Genomic DNA, 23,806 nt, shown 5'->3' on the forward strand with positions numbered 1-23,806 from the left:
ATGCCACCCTTATCTGCTTCCCCCATCTGTACTGTAAAGATGAAGACTGAGAGAGAGAACCTTATTTTAAATTTTCTTGATTAATTTGTTGTTTCCCTCTGTAAAGACAGTTGTATCCAAGTGTTCAGGTATTGGTTTGATTGGAGATGGGATAAGCTACTAATTTTACTAGTAAGCCCTCCTCAACCCCATGCTCTATTATTCTGCGTCTCAGACAATTATTTAAACTATTCAGATGCTTTAGTAAAATGATTTTGGAGCTTTGGGCAAGTTTTTGCTCTATATGAAGAATCTCCTAGACCCAAGGAATACATCACATAGTGATATTAACAGACTGCTTGTTTTGGGGGTATGTTTCCCAATGGAAACTTTCTACAGTTGCAAAGCTTTTTAGTAGTAGCAATAAAGGTACCCTATGGGGGGGAGGGCAAATGTGGCACAGTAGGCAGCCACAGGGCAAGAAGAAAATGAGTTCCATTATATCACTGCTTGTTTGATATATAAACTATGAGTCATATTCTTGATAGGAGCCGTTATAAAGATGACATTCTTTAAAAGGTGAAAGATTTTTGGTTTTGTCACTTTTCCTAAACTATCCAAAAATGACACCATTACTTATACATAGTACATATATACACACACATGTTTGAGCCTATTAGAGATCACATGGTTGTTGGGACACTTTTCTTCATTCTGTCAGAATAACAAATCCTGTGATGTTTGTCATTGTCAGTTTGCATTGACATTGATTCTGAGACTTGTGAAAAAGTGAAAATCAATGAAAAACTATTTTAATCAAAACTTTTCTCTTTAAAAAAAAAACCATTTATTTTTTTTCCACAAAATTTTCTATCAGCTGAGGTGGACAAAGGCATGATTTTTAAAAATATATAATAGTAGCTTTTTATTTTTCAAAATACCTGCACCTTCTGTAAAACCTTATGTTTCATATTTTTCTTTCTCCCTCCCCACTTCACCCATCCACTCCAGACAGCAAGTAATACAATTTGGTTAACTATGTACAAATCCTTTAAATATATTTCCACATTTATCATGCTGCACAAAAAAAAAAAAAAAATCAGGTCAAAAAAGGGGGAAAAAATGAGAAAAAAGAAAAAGCAAGCAAACAACAACAATAAAGGTGAAAATACTATATTGTGATCCACATTTAGTTCCCACAGCCCTCTTTTTGGCTGCAGATGGCTCTCTCCATCACAAGTCTAATGGAATTGCCCTCAGTCATTTCATTGTTGCAAAGATCCAAGTCCATCACAGTTGATCATCACATATTCTTGATGTTGATATGTACAATGTTCTCTTGGTTCTACTCACTTCACTTAGCATCACTCTGCTGATTGCAAAATTTTCTCTTAAAAAAAAAAAAATCAGGTCAAAAAAGGGGGAAAAAATGAGAAAAAAGAAAAAGCAAGCAAACAACAACAATAAAGGTGAAAATACTATATTGTGATCCACATTTAGTTCCCACAGCCCTCTTTTTGGCTGCAGATGGCTCTCTCCATCACAAGTCTAATGGAATTGCCCTCAGTCATTTCATTGTTGCAAAGATCCAAGTCCATCACAGTTGATCATCACATATTCTTGATGTTGATATGTACAATGTTCTCTTGGTTCTACTCACTTCACTTAGCATCACTCTGCTGATTGCAAAATTTTCTCTTAAAAAAAAAACCATTTATTTTTTTTCCACAAAATTTTCTATCAGCTGAGGTGGACAAAGGCATGATTTTTAAAAATATATAATAGTAGCTTTTTATTTTTCAAAATACCTGCACCTTCTGTAAAACCTTATGTTTCATATTTTTCTTTCTCCCTCCCCACTTCACCCATCCACTCCAGACAGCAAGTAATACAATTTGGTTAACTATGTACAAATCCTTTAAATATATTTCCACATTTATCATGCTGCACAAAAAAAAAAAAAAATCAGGTCAAAAAAGGGGGAAAAAATGAGAAAAAAAAAAAAGGCTATTCTTCCCAGAAAGAGAATTGATTCACTCTGAACACAGACTGAAAAATGAAAATATTTTATCTCTATTGTTTTATTTTGTTGGTGTGATTTCTTGCAGTTTTGCTAATGTAGAAATTTGTTTTGCATATCATATGTATAATCAAAAGCAAATTGCTTCCCTTCCCAGGGAGAGAATTCCAAGCTTTTATTGCAGCCTTAGAAATTTGCTCATACACTGTTATGGGATAATAAATCTGTTCTGAACTCTCTGCAGGGGAGGGCAAATGTGGCACAGTAGGCAGCCACAGGGCAAGAAGAAAATGAGTTCCATTATATCACTGCTTGTTTGATATATAAACTATGAGTCATATTCTTGATAGGAGCCGTTATAAAGATGACATTCTTTAAAAGGTGAAAGATTTTTGGTTTTGTCACTTTTCCTAAACTATCCAAAAAATGACACCATTACTTATACATAGTACATATATACACACACATGTTTGAGCCTATTAGAGATCACATGGTTGTTGGGACACTTTTCTTCATTCTGTCAGAATAACAAATCCTGTGATGTTTGTCATTGTCAGTTTGCATTGACATTGATTCTGAGACTTGTGAAAAAATGAAAATCAATGAAAAACTATTTTAATCAAAACTTTTCTCTTTAAAAAAAAAACCATTTATTTTTTTTCCACAAAATTTTCTATCAGCTGAGGTTGACAAAGGCATGATTTTTAAAAATATATAATAGTAGCTTTTTATTTTTCAAAATACCTGCACCTTCTGTAAAACCTTATGTTTCATATTTTTCTTTCTCCCTCCCCACTTCACCCATCCACTCCAGACAGCAAGTAATACAATTTGGTTAACTATGTACAAATCCTTTAAATATATTTCCACATTTATCATGCTGCACAAAAAAAAAAATCAGGTCAAAAAAGGGGGAAAAAATGAGAAAAAAGAAAAAGCAAGCAAACAACAACAATAAAGGTGAAAATACTATATTGTGATCCACATTTAGTTCCCACAGCCCTCTTTTTGGCTGCAGATGGCTCTCTCCATCACAAGTCTAATGGAATTGCCCTCAGTCATTTCATTGTTGCAAAGATCCAAGTCCATCACAGTTGATCATCACATATTCTTGATGTTGATATGTACAATGTTCTCTTGGTTCTACTCACTTCACTTAGCATCACTCTGCTGATTGCAAAATTTTCTCTTAAAAGATTGATATTTACTTAGTTTTTTTCAAAGATAATAGTTAAAAAGTAATTGAACTAAATAAGAAACATAAGTCATAGAAGCTTAGAGGAATCATAGAGCTTATAAGAACTTAAGGAATCACTGAGTTCATTTCCTGAATCCTCTGAATAACATAATTATAAAGTAGTTATTCATCTGCCTTTGAAAGCAGGTCATTCCATTTTTAGGCAATTCTTATTAGAAAATCCTTTTTTTTATTGAAATAAAGTCTGTCTCCCTCTTCTGCATCCCAAAGCCACACAGTTAAGTATACTCTTTCAACACTTCTCTCACTTCTCTTATAACTGTTAATTACTGGAAGATAATGATCTTATCTCTCCTATGTAATTTCAAATACCTTCATCAGCCCAATCTTCCTCTTCAGCATGTATTTCAGCTCATCAGTATTCAATCAGTGAAATGGGAGTTCTCTCTACAGATGCAAACTGAAACTTGTCATTACTGTCTCCTAACATTGTGAGGGGACCAATGGAGTGCTCCAGCTTTCAATCATTTTTCCTTGTCTTTGCCACATGACCAGGCTATCTTTTCTTCCTCTTCTACATCTTTTAATGGCATCTTTTATAGCTATTCTTCTTTGAAGTTCGCCATTAGTTATATATTTCAGCCTGCTCTTACCCAACCTAAGCCTTTCTGATGGTCTCTGTGCCATACTCATTTTCAAATCTTCAAGACTATTACATATATCATCATTAGCAAAATGTTGGCCTGTAAAAGATGGGCCTTTGTTTCCATTGGAAAATTGGAGTCATTGGGGGAATTTTATTATTCCAGAAGGCAGTCTCATTCACTATCTTTCTATTGCTCATCTTTGGGCCCCACTTTTTGATCATCTGTAATCAGATTATTTATTGATGGATAAACTCTATAATTTGTCCATAAAAGTATCATTATCTGGGCAAGAGACAGTCTTTATCCACTTGATCTTTCATGTGGGCACAGTCAAGCCAGATTCTTTGGGGTGTTTATGGCTTTCTTAGGGAGAGATTTGTGACATTTCAGAGTTCTGTGCAATCAACATAAATGTCAAACATCTGGAGAACTTTGATATCTATGAAAAATCCTTCTGTACTGGGTCTCCTTCACTCTGCAGACAGACATCTTTGTCTAGCATGCATCTGCCTAATTTGTGCCTTTCCTGGTGTTTATGCTCCACACTTAGGCCAATGAACAGGGTTGTTTTGACAATCTCTCTCATATACCCTCTGCTCTTCTTTGGCCTTCCCACTTCCCTACTGCAAGCCCTCATCTACACCTGGATTATTGAGGTTGCCTTCTGGTTGGAATAGATTGTAACTCCCTGGAGGCAGGGATTGTTTTTGTGTTTTCTGCATCCTGCAGTCATTTAAGAAATAGTAAACTGTCCAAGGCTAACTATCACTTGTGAAAACTTCCTTGTTAACTAATAATAGCTTTAATTCATTAATAAATTAAGGAATCCTTTCATATATAACAGTAGTTGTTAATGTTTTCTCACTTAATTTTTTTCTGTTAAGAAATGCCTAGGTCATTTGTTTGTTTATTTGGTTTTTGACTTTGTGTGATAATTTAATTTTGAGGATTACTAGAATTTCTCTGCTCCTTTGGCACAACTTTTTTCCTTGATGATCTTTTTGCAAATGCTTATTATCATCACTGCAATACAAAATTACCAATTATATACCATCAAATAATGTTGTCTTTGGATCGACAGTAAAATCTATTCTGCCTAATCCTTTCTTCATCTCTCCAAAGAATACTTGTGTCCCATCCTTTCATTTAACTTTCTTCAATCATTTCATTTGTAACAAGAATATTAAAAATCTTATGATTCAGCTCCTATCCTAGCATATTCACTCATTGATTTACAGATTTTAATTTGACAGCTTGTACGCTAAATATGAGATTGTTGTCATGTGATCATGTGAAAAACAGTGATTCTTTTTTATTTTGTTTAATTTCAATAGTATTTTATTTTTCCAATTGCATGTAAAGATAGTTTTCAACATTCATTTTTGTAAGATTCTGAGTTCCAAATTTTCTTTTCTCCTTCCTCCCTTATCTCCCCCCTCCCCACGATAGCAAGGAATCTGATATGTTATACATGTATAATACTTCTAAACATATTTCCATATTAGCCATGAGTAAAACAAAAATCAGCACAAAAGAGACAAGCCACAAGGGAAAAAAATTTGCTTCCATCCATATTCACTCTCACAGTTCTCTCTCTGGATGCAGATGACATTTTCTTTCCCAAGTCTGTTGAAATTGTCTTGGGTCACTTGTATTGTTAAGAAGAGCTAAATCTATCACAGTTGATCATCACATAATCTTGCTGTTACTGTGTACAGTGTTTTGGCTCTACTCACTTCACTGTATCAGTTAATGTAAGTCTTTCCAGATTTTTCTGAAATCAGCCTGCTTGTCATTTCTTATAGAAAAATAATATTCTATTATATTCCTGTACTGTAACTTATTCAGCCATTCCCCAAGTGATGGGTATCCTTTTTATTCCAAATCCTTCCCATCACAAAAATGGCTGCCACAATCATTTTTGCACATGCATATTTCCTTCCATTAAAATTTCTTTGGGATATATATAGACCCAGTAATGACACTGCTGGATCAAATATACACAGTTTTATAGCCCTTTGGGCAGTGTTAGTTCACAGCATCACCAGCAATGCATTAGTGTCCCAAAAACTTAGCATATATTGCAATTGTCATTGGACTGAAGCTCTTTTTGTATTTCTTTTGTTTTTTGAATTGTCATGACCAAAAATTCATCACCACATGGCCAGCCCATTCTTAGCTAGACTGTTCCTTCCTAAATACCTCATAAGCCTCCAGCATCATCTTATCTTTAGGTAGAACCTCAGTAATAAAACTTTATAAGTGCCCTTTGTTCCCTTGGAACCATCACAGTATGAAGCAAGAAAGGGATAACTTTAACATAGTCTGAGCATAGAGCTCCCTCCGGCTTTGGCAACCTTGGATAATTACCCCAGTACTCAAGCGGATGCCAGTGTACAGATCCCTCTTTGACCTGGAATTCTCCATATTTAGGTCTATCATCAAATGCTAACTATCCATCTGTAACTTCTGGATGTAGCCTTCTTGAAACTTTTCCTTTCTTCTTAGTTCCTGTTCACTGGAGAACCCAACTAATTCCTCTCTTGGTAGCCATGTGTTACCTTTGCAGACTCTTCTTCAAGATTAGCAGAATACCTAGTAATACCAGCTAGTGTAGACTTGCAGAGTACTTAGTCGTTCAACTGCTGATAAATATCCTGCAGATAAAAATCACCGGTCTGCTACCTTAAATGTTTCTGTGGGCACCCAAATTTTGTAGCAGGACTCTAGATCCAGGTTTCAGTTCATAACATTGAACTTGAATAAGTTATCTTTGCTTGTACCTCCCTGAATCCTTCTGAATTAAATCTCCATCTGGGCTGTAGACCTTCCTTACCTGGGGAGCAATCAATCCTCACTCAGACATTAACAGGAGTAGAGTTAAATCTGTGGTGTTGTTCCTAAACAGAGGTCCTCAAACTTTTTAAATAGGGGGCCAGTTCACTGTCCCTCAGACTCTTGAAGGTATAGTAAAAACAAAAACTTGGTTTCTTTAAATAAAGAAACTTCATAGCCCTGGGTGAGGGGGATAAACGTTCTCAGTTGTTGCATCTGGTCCGCGGCCGTAGTTTGAGGACCCCTGCTAAAGACCATGTGCTGATTCTTCTCAGGCCTTCAGTATTTTTAGCACTTTGAGTAGTATATAATTAAAACATCTCCTTAAGGATAGTTTGATATATTTCTAAGCATTTTGATTCCTACCAAATTCCAAACCTTGATCAGATCTCAGTTTGATCAGAGTGGATCTTGGCAGGAAAGCCATGTATTGAAAATTACTTCTCACATTCGACCTAAACTATTGTGGAATCTTTCTGATTCTGTGTATACAAAGACCAAATTATGCTGGGAAGTTACAAGAAAATTTGCTAGCATTCTCAATTAAAAACACTAAGCACAGATTTCACATTTCCTATCTTTACTATTATTTAGAACTAGTAGAATTTACTCTCCAATAGGTACAGAATTTTTTCTTGTGCCAAGTGTCTAAAATTACTAGAGAATTTTCATGGGCATAAATTGAAAGGTCTTGAATATTCAACACCAACTAATCCTGTACAAGCTAGTTTTAGCAGGTAACACAGGCTTGCTCTTGCGAGCTAAACCCAACACTGGTGTATATATAAAGTATATTAACTACATGTATGAAAGTCTCATCTCATTGGTCTCTAAACTATACCAGAAGGTGTAGGCCAGAGTTGTCAAACTCACAGGCATGTCTGGCCAGAATTCCTGAGAGCCACCTAAAACAGATGGAAATGTTTAACAACAACAAATGTAACACTCTGAGTCAGTTTGAGGCCATTGTCCCCATTTTTCTTCTGCTACTTATAGTTCTCAAATTTGTGTCCATGGCTGAAATTATTGAAAGTCTTTGCTGTGATAGAACAGGTCTTCACCAATTTTTAGTAACTTTTTTAATTATGACAAGTTGGGAGTCAAGAAGGTAGTTGAGCAGGAGACAGGAATCTGAGGCAGGAGATAACCAGGCATTTGAGATAAGCCCTCTGGGGTTTTATGACTCTTTGGAATGTGAGAGTGGCCAGAGCTTCGAGGACTCAATTCTCTCAGTCCCAATGGGGCCCAGTTTCCATTAGGGAAACTGAGGCAGAACAATTCTGGGAAATTGAGGTATTACAGTTCAGGGAAAATGAGGCAGAAAAACTGAGACATTACAGAAGAACCTACTGTTCCCACTCTCAAACATATTGGGCATCAGGTGAGGTGGATTTTTTTTTTTGCCCTTCAGCCATATCCTAAATCTCACACAACAGTCCTTATACTAAATTTGATATCTGACACTTCATCTCTCTCCACAACTCCTTGCATAGAAAGCTGTATGTCTTCAGTTACTCTCTCTTAATGCCTATTTATCTCATTTTGTATAATTATTTACACAATCCCCCCAAAGCCTTACTCTCATTAAAAATATAAGATCCTTGAGGGGAGGAATGGTTTTAATTTCTCTTTGTATACTTAACACATAGTAAACTGCCTGACATATAGAAAGTACTTAATAAATGCTTATTGACCAACTGACAAACAGTACTTCTTCCATTCTTTGGCCATTAGTGTTCTGAAAAGTCCTGAGCCTTCTTCAGTTGGAGCTCATATCACAGACATTCAGCAGTCAATTCCCTTTCTGGTTCATTTTTTGCCTCTACCAAACTGAAAAAATAGGAATTTACTAACAGCAGAGCAGCTAGATAGCACAGTGTGGATAGAGAGCACTAGGCCTCAAGTTAAGAAGAAGCATGTTCATATCCAGTCTCAGACACTTATTGGCTAGGACCCTACACAACTCAGTTAACCTTCATTTATCTCAGCTCTCTCAACTATAAAATAGCACCTATCTCCCAGGGTTGTTGTGAGGACAAAATGAGATAATAATTAAAAACACTTAGCATAATGCCTAGTATACAGTAAACACTATGTAAAAGTTAGCTGCTGTTATTATTATTATCATTATTATTAACAAAGGCTGGGAAATTCAATTACTCATTATATTAAAAAAAGCCAAGCAAGGAACAACATTGAAACAAACAAAATATATATATATTGAAACAAACAAACAAAAAAAAATATATATATATATATTCACAAAAGAAGTAACAACAACAAACAATCTTAGCTTTCAATCCTGGTGATTATTAGTCTCACTCTCCATTTCCCAGGAGTAGTTTGAGTCTCAAACCATCCCAAACTCATAACTCTTTGTTTTGTTTTGATTATTGTAGTGTTTATTTTTAACACATTGCTTTATGAATCGGGTTGAGAGAGACAAATCTAAGCAAAAGGGAAAAACCATAAGAGAGATTTAAAAAATAAAAAAACAGAAAAAAGAAGTGAACAAAGCATGTGTTGGTTTCCATTCAGTCTCCTTAATTGTTTTTTTGGATGCAGACGGCATTTTCTGTCCAAAGTCTATTGGGCTTGCTTTGGACTGAGCCACTGAGAAGAACCAAGCCTTTCATAGTTGATCATTGCACATTCTTGCTGTTATTGTGTACAATATATTTTTGGATCTGTGTACAATAAATTTTTGGATTTGGATTTCACTCAGCATCAGTTCATGTAAATCTTTTCAGACCTTTCTAAAATCAGCTTGTTTATCATTTTTTTATAGAACAATAATATTCCATTACCTTCATGTATCACAGCTTGTTCAGGCCATTCCCCAAGTGATGGGCATCTACTCATTTTCCAAATCTTTGCTATCACAAAAAGAACTACTACAAACATTTTTGCACATGTGGGTCCCTTCTTAATGATTTCCTTGGGATACAGACCCAGTAATGGTTCTGCTGGGTCAAAGGTTATGCACAGTGTGATAGTCCCTTTTGGGCATAGTTCCAGATTGCTGTCCTGAATGGCTGGATCTGTAAATAGTTCTACCAACAATGTATTACTGTCCCAGTTTTCTCACATCCCCTCCACCATTTGTCATTATCTTTTTCTGTCATCTTAGCCAGTTTGGGAGGTGTGAGGTGGTACCTCAAAGTTGTTTTTAATTTGCATTTTTCTAATCAATAGTGATTAAAAGCATTTTTTCATATAACTGTAAATAGATTTTAGTTTTGTCATCTGAAAATTGTCTGTTCATATCCTTTGACCATTTATCAATTGGGGCATGACTTGTATTCTTATAAGTTTGATTCAGTTCTTTATATATTTTAGAAATTAGACCTTTATCCAAAATACTGTCTATAAAGATTTTCTCCCAGCTTTGTGCTTCCCTTTTAATCTTGTTTCTGTTGGTTTTGTTTGTGCAAAAACTTTTTTAATTTAATGTAATCAGAATTGTCCATTTTACTTCATAATGTTCTCTAGTTCCTGTTTGATCATAAATTCCTCTCTTCTCCAAAAATCTGATAATTATCTCCTGTTCTTCTAATTTATTTGTAGTATCATCCTTTATGCCCAAATCATATATCCATTTTGACCTTATTTTGATTATGGGGCTCACAACTCTTAACAGGAAAAGTATGGATAAAGTCCCTCTTTAGCTAGATGGTGGGATAAGAAATTGTATACATGTAGGTCTTGTATGCTCCACTGAAAGTTTTCCCCAGTCTCCGCAATTTGGATGTCTTCTGTCCTTGCTCTGTGACATTCCAAGAATGTTTCAGAACTTCTAGGTTTCTGGATACCACTATTACACACTCTGGGATACCCCTTAAGACTCTTCTTTTCCAGAAATCTTTCCCCATTCAATAATAGTGCTCTGAACACATAATTTAGAGGCAAATGTTGCCCTTGTTCTTCTTCACTACTTACTTTAATTTGAGGGCCAACTATGTTAAGAAATGTTATCTTTTGTTTTCTTTAGCAATATCATCCACATAATAAGTATTTCTTATGTCCTACCATAAATAAGGCACTATATTGGGCACTGTGCATATAAAGAGAAAAATGATAATTTAAAAAAATACCCTCTCCCAAGCAAGTTATAGACTATTAGTTTCCCCAACTACAACTAGGAGTTGGTGATTTCTTAGAGATCTCTTAGTTAGAGCCAGGCTTTTTTGATATCTTTATAGGTGAATTAAGAAATGGACATATGACCAGTTGGATCGATTAGGAAGTGATCCAAAGACCAGACTCAAACATTAGTGACTGGTGCATTGATATCTCTCCAAATTCAGGTTTCCCCCAGAGTTGCCTATGGAATGAGGCTGTGGTCCTTCAAGTAACTTGGTACTTAGGAAATCTACCAATTCTGAGAAATTGGGAGGGTGAAGTGATACAGTGGATGACAGTCATAATTAAAAGGCTGAATAATAATTCAAAAAATTCAACAGAGCTAGTGCAGACTGAGGTAGACACAGTTAGCAGCAGTTCATTTTAAAAGACCTAGTGGTTCTTGAGGATTCAAAGAAGAGTGAGTCAATAGTCCAGAAATATTAATGTGATCTTAGTATACATTAATAGGAATAGAGCATCTAGGACAAAGCTAGTGATAATTCCACTCTACCCTAGTCCTGCCATGTCTAAAATATTATATTCATTTTGGAGCATTTCATTTTAGGAAAGGGAAAAGAGAAACTGGAGTGTAGTGAATGGACAGTGACTGGAATGGCCAGTCGTTAAAACTCTTGATATCTGAAGATTGAGTGAAGGAATTAGAAGGGTTTTTAGCCTGAAGAAGAGAAGATTTAGTGGAGACAACTATCTTCATCCATTTGAAGGACTCGCCTGGAAAAGGATTAGATTTATTTTGCTTAATCCTAGAAGACTGAATGCAATGAGCAGAGATTTCCATAAATCAGATTTAGATTGAAGATAAGGAAGTATTTCTAGCAATTACCACAGTTCATAAATGGAATGTGGACTGCTTTGAGAGGTAATAAGTTCCATATCCCTGGATATGGAAGTTTTCAAGGAGAGGCTTCTATGACTGTCAGTCATATTTTGGAGGAGATTCCTAATCATGTGTAGATTAGAATAAATGATTTATAATCTCTCTTCCAATTTTGAAAGGTCATAATTCTATAACATTCTGTAATTTTATAGTTTCTTCCTAATTCAGAAAGTCCTACTAGTTTTTACAGAAAATTTTACCAAGTTTTAAAAGCCTTTTTATCTTTTTTAAAAATTTTGTCCTAGAGATCGTTTGCCATAGGTGAAGCCTATATACCCCTTCTCATAAAGTTTTTAAATGTGTAAAGTAAAATACATAGGTTTATAAAGGAAATTAATTATATTGAAACATAATTATAAAAACATTTTTTAAGATAAGTTCACAAACACCAGGTTAAGAATCTCTAATCTATATCAGCATATGCACATAATCACGTACATACATTTAAGTCTAAGATATTGAAGAAGAAAAGAAGCAGATAGTTAAAAAAAAAAAAAAAGTAGATATTAGTCTTAATCATGATGTCACCTCTGGAAATGTTTTTACTCCAAAGAGTATTCATTTCAGAAATTACTTAAGCATTAGGCATTGTGTCAATTTACAAATTTAAAAAAAGACAATCTCTGTGCTCAAGAAGTTTACAATCGAGTCGGAGCTCATAACACAGATATATATATAATGCAAATTAGAAAATAAGTTTATTAAGAGTAGTAAAAAGTTTTGTGAGATCTGTTAGGAATACATACACAGATTTTGTGTGTGTGTGTGTGTGTGTGTGTGTGTGTGTAAATAATTAAATTCCATTACAGCAAGGGGTTTGGATTTCAATCCACAATCAATTAACAGACTTTTGTGGGCTTGCTATTTGTACAACACTGGTCTGAGTATTGTCAGGGTTTCAAAGAATAAAAATAGGGTTCATCCCCTTAAGGAATATGTAGGTTGGCCCTGAAAGGTGAACAGATGCCATAAAAGAAGAAGAGGGTATTCAGACCACAAAAGTGGTAAATGCTGTGAGACCAAAACAAATGGTGCAATAAGAGTTCAGAGAAAGGAATGAATCATACAGAGCTTGCTCTACCCCCTTCTTGCATCAGTAGTAAGTGGGGAAGTGCTATCAGTCTAGATGAACACGTAGAGATGATTAAAACAGTAAAGGGAGACATAACCAGTGCTTTTCAGAGAGACAAGACAATTACCAAACAGGGCTACACAAGCTGTTAGATGTAGATGAACTTGGAAATTTGTCTGATGTTAGCACACCACACAAAATGGGCTGAGGTGGGAGGTAGTCATCAGATAGAAAGACAACGTCAATGTCTGCTTGCATTAGAAATTGGAGAAGTAAGAACCCTAAAAACATAGTGGTGTTTGACGGACTTAGTAAAAGGGAAGCTAGACAAACCACAGACTGATTTGGGGGGGGAGGGAAGCTATAAGACTTGTTAGACTCTGAGTCCTTACATTATTTATACAGAGGAGCAAAGAGGAGGAGCAGTTAGATTCAAATGGGAGAAGAGCACAAAGAGGATTCCCTTAGTTAACAATCAAGCAAGAGTCTTCTTCAGAAATAATTAGGTGACTGTTTTCACTTCATAGAAAATGGGGTTTAAAGCAAACAAACAGACCCCTGGTGTGGATTTGTGTCTCTGTCTGTTTCTTGAACCTTCTAGTATGGTCTCTTTCTTTGCAAAGCATGTTGTGAATAGCATCTTGTTTGCTCATGGAACCTTTTCAAATGTCACTAATGCTGCTGCTGTAAAAGCACCTGTTCTGGGGAGATTTCACATACCTTGAGTTACTGAGCCACAGAGCTGATCTCTATTGGCTCCTGCAGGGGGTGTATTGAATGCCTGTGGCTGAGGTGTACTTGGATGAAAAGCAGCTGATGTTGTCACAGCATGCTCCCTGTGGGGCACCCTAGATACTTCTAGCGCTGTGTTTTCATCTCAGTGGGTTTTTACAGTAAAGGTAGAATTTAGTGTTACAATAGTACCCACGTCCTTCCCCCATATCTTGAAATCTGGTTTCTTATCTCTTTCTGGGCTGGATTTTCCCCCTAGAAAACGGGAGCTGGACATCTTTAAATGCTGGTGACTGGATTTTTTTTTTTATTTATTTAAAGAGAGAAGGAAAAACATTTAAATAAATACAGCATTAACCATGGGCCACTAGACATTTGACAGACAGATAGTAGTATGTTTTGTTAAAATGAGCCTAAAGAAAAATACTTTCTTATACCAAAAGCTTTTTTATCATATTAAAAAGAAAGTCCATGCAATAAAATTTTTAGAGAGAAGAAAGAGTCCCTCTAGTGCACAAGTAAAAAGGACATAGTATTTATGAGTTTGGTTGTAGGAAATTTCCAGATTTTTAAGTAGGCTGTATAATAAGTCCAATCAATATAATACTCTTGGAAATATATAGCATTTGCCTTTCTATTTAGCTATTGTTAAATCAAAAAATTACATATCAAGCAACTGTTGGAAAATTCAAAGTGTTTTATGAACTATTTTATTTTATTCTTAAAACATTCCTCTGATATTGATTTACATTGCCTTGATATATTTCTTCCAGTGAAATAGACTTTCATTTTGTTTTGTTTTTACAAAAAAAGTCCCTTTATTTTGAAGTTAGATCTTGTGGAATGTAGTGTTTAGGATCAATACATTGTTTCAATAAAATTGCCATTTTAGTCATTCATAGCACATTGCAGTTTTAGCTGACAGGTCATAAATGTGTTTTCTATTAATATGGCATTAATGACTAAAGTAAATAGATAGGAAACGGTTGTATATTTGGAAAAAACAAATAAATGAATATAGTCTTTTAGTGAGTCCTTCTTGTATATCTCAAGGTTATGAATTTTTGTTTTTTGACTGAGAATATCTGAACACATTTGCTTTTTGTCAGTGAATAAAAATCAAAATTGGATATATTCAAAAATAGAAAACATGCTATATTCAGGAGCTACTAAGGCAGCTAAAGATACTTTTAAAAAGTCTTACTTTTAGTGACTCTCTTACAAAAGTTAATTTACTTAGGCAGAGTTAGTAGGTGCTTAGCCTGAGTGAAATAACATCTGCCCTAGAGAATTTTGTAATCTATCTTGGGAAACAACATATATATATATATGCAAAATATTTTATGGTCATTTTCAGTCAAGTCTGACTCTTTGTCAACTTTTTGGAATTTTAGATATTAGAATGGTTTGCCATTTCCTTCTCTTGCTCATTTTACAGATGAGGAAACTGAGGCAAACCAGGTTAAGTGACTTGCCCAGAATCACAAAGTTAAGAAGTATCTGAGTCCAGATTTGAACTTGAGTCTTTCTAATTTCAGACCCAGCATTCTATCCACTACATGTCTAACTGCCCACCTAAAATATATACATAAAATGTCTTCAAGGTGAATACAAGGTAATTTCAAGATAAGGGCACACTAGTTATGCTGGGGGAAATCAGAAAAGATCCTCATGTAGGAACTTGCACTTGAGCTGAGTTTTGAGAGAAGGGAGGGATTCTGATAGAGGAACTTGAGAAAGAGTTGTAGTGTTAAGTGGGAGGCACAGACCCTATGGTGGGAGATGAATTGTAATTCAAAACACAGCATGTAGGTCAGTTTGACATCAAAGTGGAATGCACAAAGGTAAGTAATATGTAGTAAAACTGGAAATGCCAGTTGGTTCTAGATCATGAAAGATTTTGAAGGCCAACCAAAAGAGTTTGTGCTTGATCTTAGAGGCAAGGGGTAGCCAAAATGCCGTGGCCAAATTTGTGTTTCCAGAATTTCACTTTAGCAACTGTATAAAGGATGGCATTTGAGGGTAAGAATCAGGACAAGCCATTTCAAGAGTCCAGGCAAGAGGTGATGACAGCCTGAACTAGGATAGCAGTCTTGTAAGTGGAAAAAGAGGAAGAATATAAATCATCTTTCATGAGAAATACATAGAAAGGTCACCTTCACTTTTTCAAAATGTCATTTGTCACAAAAAAAGACAATAAAAACTCCATAAATGTTATTGGATGAATTGTAGCCTAGTAAAGGCTACCAAAATAATTAGAATTGTAATGAATTTTTGAAGTGAAGGATCTAAGGAAACAAGTTCAAAGGAAATACTTATCACAAATAAAACCCATGTGGACTTTTTTTTAATCTTTTAATTCATTTATTTTTAATACACATTGCTTTATGAATCATGTTGGGAGAGAAAAATCACAGCAAAAGGGAAAAACCATGGGAGAGAAAAAAAAAAAACAGAAAAAAGAAGTGAACATAACAAATGTTGATTTATATTCAATCTCCATAGTTTTTTTTCTGGATGCAGATGGCATTTTCTGTCCAAAGTCTATTGGGATAGCTTTGGATCACTGGTCTGCTGAGAAGGACCAAGTTGATCATAGTTGATCATCGCACATTCTAGCTATTATTATGTACTATGTATTCCTGGTTTTGCTTGTTTCACTCAACATCAGTTTGTATAAATCTTTCCAGGCCTTTCTAAAATTAGTTTGTTCATCATTTTTATAGGATAATAATATTCCGTTATCTTCATATACCACCATTCGTTCAGCCATTTCCCAATTGATGGGCATCTACTCATTTTCCAATTCTTTGCTACCACAAAAAGGGCTGCTACAAACATTTTTGCATATGGTTTTCCTTTTCCCTTTTTTATGATTTCCTGAGATACAGACTCAGTAATGGCACTGCTTGATAGCGCTTTGGGTGTAGTTCCAGATTGCTCTCCAGAATGATTGAAACAGTTCTCAACTCCACCAATGATACATTATGGTCCCGGTTTTCCCACATCCCTTCCAACATTTCTCATTATCTTTTTTGGTCATTTTAGCCAATCTGAAAGATATGAGTAGACCTTTGTAGATTTTCAAGTATAATGAGATTACCAAAGTCACCACTTCTTTGTCCTGTGTCAAGTTCAAGATAACCTTTCTCCTGTCATTTACTGGTATCCCATTTCTACTTTGCCTTCATGTGTCTGTTTAGTGGCTTCTTCTTCCAGGCATGACTTGATTATTCTGCTATTTAAATTTCTTATATCTCAAGTAGCGGATCTCTAACACCATAGTGCAGTTTATAAACCTAAGCTAACAGAAGCTTGCTCTGAGCAATAAAGCATTAAAGTAATTGGAAATTTTAATACATATCAATTCCTGCTATATACAACTAAGTCTTAATGGAACCAAACCTATGTGCATTACTGCTTTTTTTCCCCCCACATCTACTTGGCCTGTGGCATCCTTCTTGAGTGATATTTGTTTGTGTATACGTTTTATCTCTCATATTAGATTATGGTGTTTGGCAGAGAAGAAAGTGAAGATCTCTTGCTTTCTGCTTGTATGTCTCTTCCATGAATTTTTGATGAAAATAATAAAAACTCATGGCTTTTTCCAGTAACATTCAGCAACCTAGGAAGAATGAAAGGAAGAACTGGATCATTATAATTGCCTAGCAAACAGAATTCACAGATTAAGATCTATGGAAGATCTGGAAAGCAAGATCTTTGGTGGTAAACGATAGTGGAACTTTGCAATGGCAGACCACATTGGCAAGGTTGGGTAGTAAACGAGTGAAGACAGAGTTTTCACTATTTTTCCCCATTTTTGTAAACGTACAGTATTTCAGACACATTCTGGAATGCATTGGTTATTGTCAGCTATTTATATTATCCCTGAGTCAAATATAAAATCCTCTGGCTTAAAAAGCCGTTTATAACCTAGCCTTTCCCCATCTTTCCAGTCTTTTCACGCTTTATATCACATGTGGACGCTATAATCCAGTGACACTAATGTTCTTTATACAAGATTCTCCATCACCTGCCTGGAGTTTTCTCCCTCCTCACCTCCACCTCTTGGCTTCCTGACTTCATTCAAGTCTCAGCTAAAATTCCAAACAACTTTTGCAAGAAGTGTTTTCTGGCCCTCCTTTTCCCACTCCCTTCCCTCTGAGATTGCTTTATAATCCACTCTGTATAATACTTGTACATACCTAGTCATTCATTGTCACCCCATGCCATCATTAGAATGTGAGCTGCTTGAAAACCAAGACTGTTATTGCCTTTTGGGGTATTTTTTGTTTAACAAAATGAATTAAACTACTTGGTTGATTGGCTTGAGACTCTAAATATCATTAATAACATATTTATGGAAAAATGAATTCCAGATATAGAATTTACAATCATTAGAATGTTTGTATATGTGGAAACAAAAAATTTTGTACATTTTCCACCTATGGGTGGAGTATTTATGCTTGTACATCTTGCCCATTATTGCCTTTGGCTTTCTTGTGGTTCTGTAGCCCCAGAGCCATTTACATCTCCCATTACTGAGCTTTTTCATAAAAAGGAGAAGCAAGTGTAAACTCTTTTTGCTAAAGGAGATATAAGAGGTTCTTTTTGGTTGGAAGTCATCTTAAGGTAAAGTTTGTTATGTTAAAGAGATTAGTACCTAGTAGAAAAACCCTCCCTGAATAGTTAGAAGATTTCTTGAAAGAGATTGGGGGGAATAAAGAAAGAAAGAAAGCTTTGTAAGGAAATGTGGTTAGTTGGCAACACTAGGACAAATGCTCCTTTGTGTTTAAACCTTTATAAATAGACCAGTATAAAATTCTACAAAGTAAAGTCCTTTCTTTGCAGGGATCTCTATATATCTTCCCCCTCCCTCCATTCTCCTTCCTTGAATGGGAAAATTACCCTTTGTATAGTTTACAGCTTATGCCAAATGATTTTCTGGGTAGTTGGGATTTTTCAAGTTCCTTTTAATAAGCCAGTGTACTATCCTGTGAAAAATTAGGTCTATTTTTGTCTTTTGCCCTCTGATAAAGAGTATCTTTGCATTGCTATTTCAGGTTGCCCGACTCATGGAGATGGGATTTTCCAGAGTGGATGCTTTGGAGGCCCTGAGAGCTTCAAATAATGACCTTAATGTAGCTACCAACTTCCTACTGCAGCATTGATGAGCCGAGGAATTTCACTGACGTGGCTCTTGCCATCTGAGGCACAGGCAACATCCATCTGCCTCCTGGATGACATTGAAAAGCCTTTACCAAATGAATCTAAGGCAGCAAAGCTGTGTCTACAAAAACTAAGTTATAATGTTGGGTAGAGGGGTAGGTACTCCCTGTTGCTCCAATACCCTTAAACCCCAAGGTTGTCATGGTTATATCCAAAAGTAATTCTGCCACTGAATTAGCTGGCATGTTCTTTATCTTCATTCTGAAAAAAAAAATGGGTCTTTTTCTTAATTTTGGGAATCAACAATAACAAATTTGTTACAGTATATATATGTGTATATATATATATATATATATATATACACACACACACATATGTATATATGTGTGTATAGATATACACATGTATGTATGTTGTGTGTATATATATGTATGTATATATACATACATACATATATATACACACACACATATATATAAATGAGGAGAGAGTACAAACTTTTGCAGCAGCTCAATACCACTTCAGAGGGAAAATGGAGACTGTTATGAGTCATACTGTTGTTTATTATAGTACCTTATTCTACATAATCTTCTGGTTGCAATAATAATCTTAAAGGGGAAAGGGAGTAATGTTATTTCAATAAGGACATATCAGATTATTCTTCGTAAAAGTTTTTTTTTTAATTGTATTATTTTTCAAATTTATTTTTAAACCTAAAGGGCTATTTAGGCTGTGCCAGGTATCACTTGGATACTAGAAGTATGATTTATATATCTATTATAAATTATATTAACTAAGGACTAACTAGGGGAGAGTGGAAGCACTGACTCATACACTCCTCATTATTACCAACCCAGGGCAAATTTTCTAGGCCTTTTTCCCCATCTTCCTGAAAAAGCTACTAATTAAAAGAGCCTAGACTCTCTGAAACAATGAAAAAACTCTGGGGGAAAAAAGGTCTAGGGTTAACTCTCCCTTGAAAATCCAAAGTAGATCCATAATAGGGAAGTGATTCACACAACAAAGGAATGAAAAGTGAGCTTAAAAAAAAAAAAAAAAAAAACCTGACCTCACAGCATCCAGCTAGGTCCAGCAGTATCAGAATGACCTGCAGGACCATCACAACGGCCTAACTAGAGTCCAACTGACATGGAATGGATTTGTGAATAGCCTATCCATGATTGTCAGGAAGTGGAGATGAGGACCTCTAGCCCCTTTTTTGTCTGAGTCTGGGCTGAGTATCCCTGGCTGCCCCACCAGCATTAGCCTCTCTAGCAGTGGCACTTCCTGGCAGCCACAGAGCTGGGGTGCTCAACACCCCAAGGGTCACCCCAGGGGTGGGGGGAGAGGTTGTGGCCAACATTTCAGAATTAGTCAGAGAAGACAGAAATCAGGATTGGAAAGGGATGGAAAATAGGAGAGGTGGGGAGGACTGAAAATGAGCTTTACCAAAAACAAAACAAGTGAAAACAAGAGAGAACTGCAACTCTGTTTTCCATCAGAAATATATCACCTTGATGCAAGTTTAGGTATGTGATGCTCATAATAAAATTTGAAATGTGTTTTACCTTTCTAGTATTTTTCACATACAATTGACTAAATCTAAAGAAAACTTTCTCTTAGACTTTGAATGATGAAATAACGAAATGTTTGCCAGGCTACCTGTCTCTCTTTGGAAGAAGGGTTTTATGGGAGTAAAGGGTTGGAGAATGCTTTTGTTCACTGTAGCACTATCATCTCTGTCCTGAAAGAAGGAAATTAATGTGTTACCCAGGCCAGATTCTAAGGCTCATTAAATATCACTGTACGGCCTGGGACCTCATGAGATCCAAAGAACTCTGAAGCAGAGTTCCCTGAGCAGCACCTAATCAGTAAAGTTGTAAGAACAAGTAAAGTGGAGGTCTGAGGCCAAGTCACTAAGTATATTCAAATGTAGAAAGTATGGAAGCAATTCAGATCAATTGTGCAAGAGGCACACAGTGTTGTACTTCCTTTTTAAAAAATGTATAATACATAGTCATACCATATATTTTGTTTGTGCACACAGTAAAATCATTCCCAACCTATTCAAAAAAAAAAAAAAAACAGAATTTCTCTTCCAAGTTCCTAGTTATCTTAATAAATACCTGAAAATCTGGAACTTAGAGAAAGATGTGTATTTTGAGGGCACCTGAAGCAGCACAATCAGCATCTATACATGAAACTATTTTGGTCAGGACTTATACTTTCATCAGTGTAGGGAATTTCCATTTTCTTTAGTACAGATTGGCAACTCTCGTGTGATTCATAGTTTTAGAGAGTTGCCTCGGTCGCTGAAATGGTAAGTAACTCAGCCACAATCACACAACCAATCTGTTTGGGAAGCAGGACTGAAGCCCACAATTTTGACTTCATACCAGCCTCACTGTGCCAGTCTGCCTCTCATCCATGAAATGTGAGGTTTTTTCCCTTTTAAAAAAAGAATCAATCACCCAGTGGTTCTTATTTCTTTGTTATTATGTTTTGAGAAAACCTTCCAGTTCAGTTTTCATACTTAGATTCTTCTTTACCATAAATAACAGGGTGCTGCCTTCCACGTTATCCCCTGGAACCTGGGGACTTTCTCCCTTCTCCTCACACAACTTGTGCTCTCAGGATCTCTCTCTTTGTAATTATCTCCCACCCCTATCTTAGCACTAGGCCTTTACTTTCTTCCCTCATCTTCCACCCCAAGTTGCTTCTAGCCCTCACCTTCCCTGTTCTGCCGCGTGATAATCAGCTGCTTCCCCCAAGTGTCAAACTCTTCATCTGCTGCAAACAAGCTTAGATCCCAAGGGCTTTGAATAGAGGAAAATATATGCACACCCACACCTTCCATCTGACACTGAAAATCTCATCCAGGTAGATATAGAATCTTTGAGAAAATCCAGTGTGTTCCTCCCTTGTGCCAGAGGAGGGCACCAAAGAGCTGTGCTGCTCTACCATCGAATAGAAAGCACAGAAAAATGCTTGTGGATTATTGAATTAGTACCATGCGGATTTTCAGGATTAAGTGGATGGTTATTGCCCACTGTTGCCCCAACGAGAGGCAAAAACCTTGTTAGCAGGTTCACCTAGCTTAAGGGAGGAGAACCTCTGTCAGGAAAGCCCCAAGCACTTGCCTCAGCATAAATTACTTTGAAGGTGTGAAAGGAACTTCAGAACTCTGTTTACTGACGTAAGCCCGAAATTATGAAAATACCCAAGTGCCATTTATACAATAAAACCACTTTTGAGTACCTGAACTTGTAATCTATTCCTACAGCAATAGTCCTTTCACCTTCTTAGGACTGCGTCCTAAAATGTTTCAGAGGGTATTACATATAGTTGAAAGTTTATTTTACTAGATATCTCAGGTATTAACTAATAAGTATGGATTGAAAGAGATCTGATTATCATTCTGCATCCCATACCTTTCCCTTGACCTCAACCTATCCAGTAATTCTGAATAAAAGAATGGGGTGAAGTGAGTATAATAAAGAGGGATGAACATTTTCTCTGCAATTTTCTGGCTTTGATGCAAGATTCTTCTTTTTCATTTTATGTCAAAACTATTTCAGAACAAATAGAAGGGCAGTCTGCTCAGACCACTATAGATATACTATATCTTTTGTTTTTTAAGCAGCAGAATCTAGGGACCCCTGTCTCCCAAAGAGAAAGCTTTTGCACTCTGAATTGGAAATACTACCTCCTTTGAGCAACATATTTTCATTCAAGATTACCATGTCATTTAAAAATAATCATTGTATATTTTGGGGAGTTGTACAATAATCTCTTTTTATCCTTTAAATACAAGGAAATGTTAAAAGGATCTATCTATGTAAGCAATAGTTACAGAGGCCTTCTTTTATACTCTGGTTTGGTACAGGCCAGAAAGTTACTTATATCCCCCAGGGACATATTTTTGTCTGCTGGATATTCTGACCTGGACCAAGAATGCCTGTAACACTTCAGGAGCACCCCAGCATTCATAACTTGAAGGGACTAAGAAATTCCCCTCAGCATTCCTTGGGATTTCCTGCAGGGAAACCTTGAATCATTCCCTGGGGATAATTGTAAACCTCCTCTCTGGAGCACTGGATGGTTCTGACCTTGACTGAAAGGAAGCCCTCGGGGCAGCCTCCAAGCAACCAGACTCCACAGCTACAAAATGAATTATTAGGTATAATGAACATCAAGGAATTACTCATCCTCCTTTTCTTTCTTGGACCCCTTAGGCTGCCTAGTGAAGCTTCTGAACCCTTTTTCAAAATAATATTTTTAGGTATATAAAATAAAATACATAGGATTACAAAGGAAACCAATTATATTGAAATAGTTATCCAGATTTTAAAAACTACCAAGTACAGAGATCCATCTTCTTCCCCCACTCCCAAGAATTCCTGTTGGAGATTATCCATCTATAGGTACCAAAAGTAGAAAAGCTCTTTCAGATAAATCTGGCCTAGTACCCAGCTTGGTACTATTATGTAGTTATAGCTCTTTGAGACTTGATTCATTTCAATCCAGTAAGCATTTATTAAGCTCTTTCTAGAATAGGGCAGTGCATTATTGATATAGGCAAAACAGAACCTGTAACTGTGCTCAAAGCCTGTTTTACAGCCTTTCAAGGGGTTCCTGTTCAGATCTATGTATAATGGATAAGTAAATACCAAGTGTACATAAAGTAATATGGAGTAATTTTATGGGTTAACCACAATGGGGCTGACTAAAAAGTCTTCCTGAGGCTAGAAAAGCAAGTGAAAGGATTATGGAAGAGTTAAATGCTAAACTAGGACTCTGTTATACCCTAGAGCCACAGTGGGGTTTTGAAGGGAGGAAGGAGGCAGACATGATCACATCCTTGTTTTAGGATTATTTGGTAGTTCAATTTACCATTGGGTGTTAAGCCCTCTACTTCTTCCGCAGAGCATAGAGCCTCATTTTATGCTTTTGAAGGCTGTTCAAGGGTTTTCTGCATAACAGAATTAGAATTAGGACATGGTATGTTTCATTCTTTACTCCTTAAAATCTCTTAAAAGTATGGCAGTGTTTGTCAGATGGATACAATAGAATGGTAAACAGAAGTGTTACAGCATAGGTAAGAAATGGTCAACCAGCCTGATAACTGTCT

At 36.0% G+C, this 23,806-nt stretch overlaps 1 protein-coding gene across 1 annotated transcript in view; it reads left to right on the forward strand.

The window, feature by feature from the left end:
* UBAC2 (UBA domain containing 2) overlaps positions 1-18,976 on the forward strand; it is a 266,711-nt gene extending 247,735 nt beyond the window's left edge. The window contains exon 9 of the mRNA XM_051984064.1: positions 18,570-18,976. Coding sequence (XP_051840024.1) covers positions 18,570-18,677 — 108 coding nt within the window. The 3' untranslated portion in view covers positions 18,678-18,976. The remainder of the gene's footprint in view (positions 1-18,569) is intronic.
* The last annotated feature ends 4,830 nt before the right edge of the window (positions 18,977-23,806 follow it).

The sequence above is a fragment of the Antechinus flavipes genome, chromosome 3 (assembly GCF_016432865.1).
Source record: "Antechinus flavipes isolate AdamAnt ecotype Samford, QLD, Australia chromosome 3, AdamAnt_v2, whole genome shotgun sequence".
In the NCBI taxonomy this organism is placed as follows: Eukaryota; Metazoa; Chordata; class Mammalia; order Dasyuromorphia; family Dasyuridae; genus Antechinus; species Antechinus flavipes.